The 9578-nt window shown below is 31.9% G+C and overlaps 1 protein-coding gene across 1 annotated transcript in view; it reads right to left on the bottom strand.

Moving 5' to 3' along the window:
- Positions 1-303: 303 nt before the first annotated feature.
- Positions 304-9578, bottom strand: part of LOC140436763 (uncharacterized) — a 29673-nt gene continuing 20398 nt past the window's right edge. The window contains exon 2 of the mRNA XM_072525846.1: positions 304-1253. Coding sequence (XP_072381947.1) covers positions 472-1253 — 782 coding nt within the window. The 3' untranslated portion in view covers positions 304-471. The remainder of the gene's footprint in view (positions 1254-9578) is intronic.

Raw genomic sequence — 9578 nt, 5'->3', positions numbered from 1 at the left:
CTCAGAATTATTATAAAATCAAAACATAGCTTATCTACCTGCAAGATCGAGTCCCGGGTAAATCGTCTGTCAAATTTTGGTAAAAGCTAACTAATATACATCAGGTGTAATAGTGTAATGGTTTCCTTATTTTAATTTAAAATTCTTTCTTTTTTTTTAGCGATTTCTGGAGTGGAAATCAAAAACTAATATAAAATGTAATTTATATTTCAATCAATTGTGGCTTCTTCCAATATAAATATAATATTTATATTCAAATATATGGAAATTAACGTCACCTAAACTTTTAAATAAAAAACTACCTTTGATTTTCAGTTAATAAATATATTTTGCCATAAATTTACAAATTTTGTTTATAAGTAACAATTTTAATGTCTTTATATTATTCTAAAAATAAATAGCACCACATATTTTCGCCTTTGCTACTATTAGAGGTAATTAAAAAATATTTATGATAATGGAGCTACATCCTTAAAATTTTAACCAATTTCTTCTATCACATTCACTAAGTATCCACTTAATTCTGTCTGCTACAAAATCAGGAATCTTTATTTTAGAAACATCTGGTTTCTCATTTACGTCTTTTGGCATTGGAAGACCACCTTTTGGACCATTTATCACAAAGCATACAAAAAAAATTGTATGAGCCAGTTCCCAACGAGTAGCTAAACTTAATTCTTCTATAAACTTCTCGTAAGAAAAATCTAGATCGCAATCAAGATCCTTCAATGTTTTTTGGAAGTGTTGTTGGTAATATTTGAAGAGATCATCTACGTGATTCTTCAAAACATCAAAATTGACGCTTGAGAACAGGAAGAAAAATATATCTGCAGCAGGCGAGTCGTAACTGTAGAGTTGAAAATCTACAATCTTAACTTCTTCTGTGGTATTTTCAACTTGTTTAACCATAATGTTGTTCACCCATAAATCTCTATGTGTTATGGTAGCAAATGGTTCGCGAAACTCGTCACATAGTAATGAAAATTTTTTAAAAGATTCCTGAATCTTTGGAATAAATTTTTTATATGACTCATCTTGCAGTACATTATAAATTATTTCAAAAATGTACTCTACTGGCGGTTTTGGAGGACTAGGGAAATTACAAGACATAAACGCCTTAATGTTCTTTTCGAATGTCTTAGTATCTTTTACTTTTATTGCAACTGGTATGGCATGAAACTCTGCAAGACTTTTTAGGATCATCTTGGCGGTTGCCAGGTCAAAACCTTGAAACCGATCAATATTGTCGAAACCTAAAAATAAAAGATATGGATATTAGTAACTTGCTATACTAAGTGTAACTATACATAAATGGTAATTATGGAACATTTTTTCTAAACCTACATAATTTGTGATAGGTTTACAGATTTCAAATAAATTCAAAAGAAACTTTTTAGCTTATCTTTGTACACTTCTAATAAATTATGCGTCTGTCAGATTTTTCAATCCAGACTCAGTCTGTGTGCAGACTCCGGTAGCAGTGGGAACAATTCCGAAGATTCGATGGGAATGGTACTCATAAAACTTTTGATTTAAATTAACTAGTTTCTGGTGAAGTCTACATTGGGGGTTTCTGCACCTTTAAGGTAACGTATTAGCATACTTCTTTGAACGCAAAACCAGTTGCGCGCTACAGTAGGAGCAAAGCACCTTCAGATAACCAGGTGTTAATATGTTTTGTTTAAAGAGTCCAGTATTCAGAAAGTTGAGCCTTAAAAATCATACGAACAAGCTAAATTTTGCAAAGAATATTAATTTTTGGATCCCAAAAAAGATGCAAAAAAGTTTACCACTTTTAACCCCGGGCTTCCCCCTAAAATCCCCATCGCAGCTTGGTAAAAAAGCAAAAAAATCGATTTACCAAGAATATCTACACCATAGACAAAAATTTTTCAAATAAAAATGTAGCTGAGATAATTTTAAATAAAAATGTTTATTAGTATTTTAGTGTAGAATGTAACGTTCAATAAAATTTGTATCAGCTCGACGATAAAAATTCGGTATATTTTGATTCAAGTGTCCTATCGACAAAAATCAAAATTTGTTTTAAAGGTAGAGAGTTGAGCTTTCGTTTGCAGTTTTTGTATTTTGCCGCAAATAAACTTAGCGCGATTGTTGCCATTTTTTATGATTCTTATGAGATCTATATAATTTCTCCCTTTCATTGACTAGCCACTATTAAGTTTTGATTACTAGAGCCTATACTTTAAAACCTATAGCATGTAATTTTAGTTTTGAATTTTGGTAACAAATATGGAAAATTTGAAATATGCTTAAAAAACGCTGGATTTAAACTTTCACATAACAAACGATCTAAAACATTTTAAAACTCTTTTTTCAATTACACTAGTACGTTTTTTAAAAGAACAAAGGTTCTACAATAAACTGCATCCAAAACTGTCTTGTTAAATGCATTTCTCGTGGCGTATGATCGTTTGTAATGTAAAACATTAAATTCTGTGTTTTTTATTTATATTTCAAATGCCGTATATTTGGTACCACAACTGAAAATTGAAACTTCTAAAGATTCGTAATTTTTAAAGAATGATCTCTAAAAATGACAATTTTACTACAACTGGTTAATGAAAGTTATCAATTTTATTGATCTCACGAGAATCGTAAAAAATGGCAAAAATCACGCAACGTTAATTTATTTAACACCTTTATAAAAACTGTATTCATTCTCGGTGAAATTCAAAACTTGCATACGAAAGCTACTCCCTTTGCCTTTAAAACGCATCTTAATTTTTGTCGATGGGACATTTGGATCAAAAGATATTGAATTTTTATCGTCGAGCTGATATACATTTTATTGAACATTGATTTCGCGAGTTACAGTACAATGACCGCTACCATCCAGTAAGTTCCACCACGTGGATTCCAACACGGGGCTACCGCTTGAACATTCTGGACTAAATTGCGACGTATTGAACAGCAAGATCAGCAATTAATAAATTATAAAAACACCATGTTAAAATCAATATTTTTTAGTCTGATTTAAAATATAGTCTGATTTAAAATATAGTCTGATTTAAATTATTATTGTTGTTACTAAAATCTTTGTAAGTCGAAATAAAAGTTTTAATTGTAAAGTTCAGTTTTTAAAAAAGTGTTTTTCCCAAGAACATTCATAATTAGCGCAGTCAGTAGGATGTTCCAGCAAAAACAAGACCAGCAAATACAAGAGAATAAAAATAAAGTCATTGAAAATAGAAATAAATCGAGACAAGACCCTATTACGTATAAACCAAGTACAAAAATCTACACACGGAAAACAGTTACCAGAAATAAATTACTTCCGCGATATTCCGCAAAACATATAAAAAGAAATAACAAAGTGACTGTAAAAACATCAAAAACTACAGTTCACAAGAAAAACTAAAAACATCAACCTAAATCAAAAACTAATCCTAAACCGTCCGCACAGGATCACCCTGACGATGAGAGAAAAACAGACGATCAAGGACCTGAAAGACAACCCAGGAATAAGTCCCCTCAACCTGGGACAAGCAAAGATTCATACTAGTACACACGATTTCATATACTTTTTCAAAGTACTACCAATAAAAGAAGAATTGGACAGAATTGAAACCAGTACGACGCAAAGACCACAGCAGTTCAAAATGGACTTAGCCATTACCTTTTTCGTGTATTATATTTATCCTTCATTTTCTTGTCCTACATCTTAATTCCTTTACTTATTATCATTTATTTTGTATACCTACCGCAAATTCTACTACAATCATTCCTCCTGAACCATGTCTCCTCATAAACAAAAAAAAAATCCTTTCAATATTTGGAAGTACTATGTCCCCTAATCAACCGAAATTACAACTCGATGTTCTACAACAAAATTTTGGGCCTAAAAGAAACTTATCTCATCAATCTTCCGCCCAGATACAAATTCAAAACCCCAATCCAGAGTTACATAAATTCAAGGACAACCATCCCAGAGCAACCGCTAATGCTTCCCAAAATAAGGACCATAGATATTCAAACAGCGATTAAATTCAAACCATTAAGGATACATCACATCCCCTTAGACAAACTGCATGAACTCTCTAAGAAAGATGAACATCTAGAGACAATTAATCCGAAATTATGGAACCATAGCCATAACCATTTTTTGGATGACTCCTTTATATATCTTTATTACAATAATCTGCCTCTATATATGTTACAGGTATAAAACAAATAACAAAAAACCCAACTCTAAAGACAAAATTCCAGAAGAGGCCAACTCAACAGTTCTGTTCGTCCCTCACAAAACTTCTTCAGGGGATGGAGTAGTTACAGTACAATGACCGCTACCATCCAGTAAGTTCCACCACGTGGATTCCAACACGGGGCTACCGCTTGAACATTCTGGACTAAATTGCGACGTATTGAACAGCAAGATCAGCAATTAATAAATTATAAAAACACCATGTTAAAATCAATATTTTTTAGTCTGATTTAAAATATAGTCTGATTTAAATTATTATTGTTGTTACTAAAATCTGTGTAAGTCGAAATAAAAGTTTTAATTGTGAAGTTCAGTTTTTAAAAAAGTGTTTTTCCCAAGAACATTCATAATTCGCGCAAGTAACTGACATGCAAAATTGACGGTCGCTTCAAGCGTTTTCTCTAGGAGAACGGTTCATTCTATACAAAAAATGCTAATAAACATTTTTGTTTAAATTATCTCAGCTATATTTTTTATTTAAAACATTTATTCTACGTTCGTAGCTCGGGGGTAAAAGTGGTAAACTTTTGGTTCGTATTATTTTAAAGGGTCAACTCTCTGACGACTGGACTATTGTAGTCTAATATTCATCATCCAGCGTCAAGAGTCCACTGCTGAACATAGGCCTCTTCCTCATGTTTCCAACCCCGTCTATCTTGCGCCGCTCTCATCCAGTTTTTATTGAGTCTTCTTAAATCGTCAGTCCATCTTGTAGGTGGTCGACCGACGCTTCTCTTGTCTTCCCTTGACCTCCATTCCAATAACCTCTTTGTCTATCGCCCATCTGTCATTCTGGCTATGTGTCCTGCCCATATCCATTTTAGTCTGGCTATCTTCTCGATGATGTCATTCACTCCGGTTCGTCTCCTGATGTCTTCGTTGGTTATTCTGTCTCGAAGAGTTATTCCTAACATGGACCGCTCCATTCTTTTCTGCGTGACTCTCAGTTTTGTAGCTGCTGCTTTTGTTAAGGTAAGTGTTTCTGCTCCGTACGTCAAGACTGGGAGGACGCACTGATCAAATACCTTTCTCTTTAGGCATATGGGCAGCTCACTTTTAAAAGTTTCTCTCAGTTTTCCAAATGCTGCCCACCCAAGGCCGATTCTTCTCTTCAGTTCATGAGTCTGGTTATCCCTGCCAATCATAATTTCATGTCCCATGTATTTATATCTATCTACGAGTTCTATTTCTTTCCCACCAATACTGATGTTCTGGTTGGGTACCAAATTGGTCATGATTTTTGTTTTCGAGATATTTATATTTAAACCTACACTTTCTGTAGCCACAACGAGTTCCTGTACCATCCCTCTTGCCATAACTAGATCTAATAGGATTTCATATAAAGGGAACATACATCTTCCCTGCTCGAAAGAAGCATATAAAGGATTTTATAGTTATATAAAGGAGTTTATAAAGGAGTTTATAGTTATAAAATGTTAGTCTAAAAATAACTGTTATTAATAAAATATATATGTTTTTATATCAGATCAAAAAATTCTTAAGCAGTAAATAAAATGTTTGTAAATATTCAATAGAGTGTAATCATATAAGTAATAAATTATTATGTGCAATATAAAGGCAGCTTAATAAGCAACAAACCAGTTACATTTTAAAAACCTTAAAATGATTTATTCTAATTAACAGAAGTATTATGTCAATATGTCAATTATTTAGTTTTCACTAAAGTAAAAACATATCATGATCATATTACCATAAATTTTTAATAATTAAACGTATAATGTTAATAGCCCAAATAGCAGTTTTAGAATATAAGGTTTAAGTATTTTGTTTACAAAGAAATTGGACAAAGAATCAAAAAGTTTTGTGGTCAGGGATAAGTATACAATAACCGAAGTAGTATTACTTGTTCATAACGAGGTGCCGACCCTCGGTCGGATCATAGCATGGTATCATAGTATCATCGCCACGTAAAATAAATGCATTATTTTCATTTCACCGTCAAATTGTCTTATATAAATCAAAAATTGCAGAATTCATAACATAATATAAACAAAATGTACTTTTCTAAATCTTTATCTTTTTATATTTGAAGCATACAGCATCTACAATATAAAAACATGCCAACACTGCTAGACCGAAATTTTTTGTTCCATGTTTGACATTTGCGGCTTTAATCAGCTTGTACTTTCGGTAAACTCAACCGGAAATTGCTCAGTAAATTCCGGTCTTTGGTTATAAGGATTATTTTTGTGTTGGCTAATTATGAGCCTACAAAATTTGCCTATAATTATTATTACAAGGCTGGATTTGTTTCAGAACAACCTGGTCACTACAGTTACCTTCAAGGTAATGGTATGGAAGTGGACGAAGATGATAATTTGTTTGGAGATGATGATTCAGATATTGATAAAACCTATGAGCCCTTAAGTGGTAAAAGCCCAGAATCAGACGAGATTGATGTGAGACGTATAGGTAAACCAGCGAAAACAAAGGCAAAAGAGAAAGTACGAGAGTCATTATTCCAGAGAAAGGAGCAAGAGAAATTATCTGGGCACAGAACTTACACTAGAAAAAATGTATCAACTATATACTGATGAATGCAATGAAAGACATGTGGATCCAAAGCTAAGAGCAAAAAAGTGGTTGTACGCAGATATTTTTAATAAAGACTTCAAGTTGTCGTTTAAACCAGCCGAAATGGACACTTGCGATATATGCAGTACATTCACCGCTCAATTGAAAAATAATCTTACTGCAGAAGAACTAACTAGTGTACAGCTAATCATACTGCTCACCAAATTGAATCTAAAACTCGGTATAACTTAAAACAATTGGACTTTATAATGGCTAAAGGGTCACCAACTATCTCAATCTCAATTAAAGTACTATCTGGTGATTTGCAAAAATGTTTGCCTTCACCACTAACAAAAAATTGTATTAGTTTCTACAAAAGAAAGTTTTGGACATTAAATTTTACATTATATAATGCCAGTGATTCTTTTGTATAATGTATGATGTGGAACGAATTGAAAGGGGCCTGTGGTGCAAATGAAATTGCCTCGTCAATTTTGAAATAGGCTGACAATACAATTCCAGGTAGTCAAGTAGAGGACATCACTCTTTAGACCGATAAGTTCTATGGACAAAATGTGCCATTTTTAGATACTGCATACATATCTTCAGATAAAGAGGATCACTCAAAAGTTTGTACTGAAAGGGCACACACATATGGAAGCAGACAGTGTTCATGCTTTGATCAAGAGAAAAAGAAAGAAACTCTCCAATTTGACCATTTTAAAACCATGGGACTGGCAACAGATAGTTAGGTAAACATCGGGTAAATACACAGTGCACAATATGGAACTTGCAGATTTCAAAAACGTCAAAACGCTGTTCGATAAGATACTATCACCTAATACTCTTTTTAAAAGTAGAAAAAAGAATGTTAACAAAGAGTCTGTTCTACTGTCAACATGTGTTTTCCTACAAGTCCAACAAGAATACATTGAAAAGCTCTTTTATAAGACCGATTTCAATAATCAAATTATGTATGAGGTGGATTTCATGAGGTATCGAAGACAGCAAGTAACGTTTGTGAAGTCTCAGTAATCCCATTACCAATCACAAAACAAAAATATAATGACTTAATTGCACTATTGCCTTTTGTACCGTCGGTTTGTGATGTGTTTTATCAAAATTTAACATATACCGAAACAATTACAATACAATTTATAAAACAATTACAAACAATTACCCCCAAGAAGATGAAGATGATATGGAGCCTCTTTAACAATTTTGAGATGTTTATAATTTTACTTAATTATTATAACATTATATTTGTCTCTAATAAAATAAAAGTATAGGCTGTTTAATGTGTTTGTCTTGTTTATTTCGTAGAGACCTTAACATGCAATGTCACATTATTTAAAAAGTTATTAAAGGTAAACCACACTTTGTCAAACTACACATTTAAAAAAAAAATTATATAATACGAAAACAAACCAATTGGCACATAATAGTTGAGCCGCTGACGAAACTTAACCCAATAATGTCCAAATTATATTTTTTCAAATTTTAAAATTTTACTTTTTATCAGTAATAATGTTCTTAAAAGGAAATATTTATGCAGTTTATTAACATCTTTGCATTATTGAATTTTAGCCCGTTTCATAAATAGGACTTTGCGTTAAGGTTTCATAATTACAAGTAATTGCATGATTTATGAATGAGTTAAAAGCAGTTATGAGAATTAAAACTTTAATTTACATATAAGAAAACCAAGTTTATCTTTTATGATACTTTATCAAACAATTTTGTCACAATGTTACAATAAGTACATTTTCCACGATATGTTAATAGTGTCGTTTTACAATTTTCTAGAAAGTTCGAGCTTCCTGGTAAGTAGTAAAATATATACAGAAAAAATATAAGTGTGTGTCTATTTTCCAAATACTTTTTAGACGAACTGTATTTAAATGTAGAAAAAAAAAGTAAATACCGTAATTTCGGGTGACTTTGACTCACTTTCGAAGTTTGAACGTAGATTTCAGTATTCTAAATACATAAAAGTATGTTTCTTAATTTATTTGTATTTGAGTCTTTAACTACTTTTTTACAAGAATTACACTAAAACACAATGAAGCGCTTACTTTATTACAAAAAAAATAAAAATGTGGTGTGCAAAGTCACCCGCTGGTGTCGAGTGACTTTGTCTCAAGCTACATTTTACATTAAGTATCTGTGATTATTAGTGTTTGGGCTTAAGTCACCCTACAAAATGAATAATAAATAAACATTTTATTAGTTAAAAAAATTTTTATTTAAATTTCAAACAAAAAAAACTAAAAAATTAATTAAAATCCTTTGTAAAAGGTATATATTTAAAAACCCAAACGGGCTGTGTTAGACAGAACGTTTTCGGAATACATCATTCCATCATCGGTGTCCTAGAAAATATGTAACCACTTAATTAAAAAGAACATGAAGTTAAAATTTTGACCAAGGTTAAAGAAAAGTGTGGTTAATACTTACTAGGAGTAGATGAATGTAGCCACTAAATATATGGGTAAAAACCCGTTAACAAATAATTAGTTACATTTGTTCGACATTATATCTTATAAATACTTATGATGTTAAAGTTACCGTTGGATTAGGTAACATGGCGACATATGACTCCACGTTGAAGTTGCAAGTCCTGAGACGGTGTGTCTACGAGGACTTTATGGAAGCAACTGATTGAAATGACAATGTTGATAAGTTAGGACGGAAGTCATAACAGAGTAGTCAATATAACTGTATGTGTCTACTTAAGACAAAAGCCAACGTTAATTAAAATTGTTAGAGTAAAAAATGTTTTTAAATTAATATAACAGTATCAACCATCAGTGTTATT

This window comes from Diabrotica undecimpunctata, chromosome 3, assembly GCF_040954645.1.
Source record: "Diabrotica undecimpunctata isolate CICGRU chromosome 3, icDiaUnde3, whole genome shotgun sequence".
Taxonomy (NCBI): Eukaryota; Metazoa; Arthropoda; class Insecta; order Coleoptera; family Chrysomelidae; genus Diabrotica; species Diabrotica undecimpunctata.
This window is presented reverse-complemented; position numbering and strand designations above follow the sequence as displayed.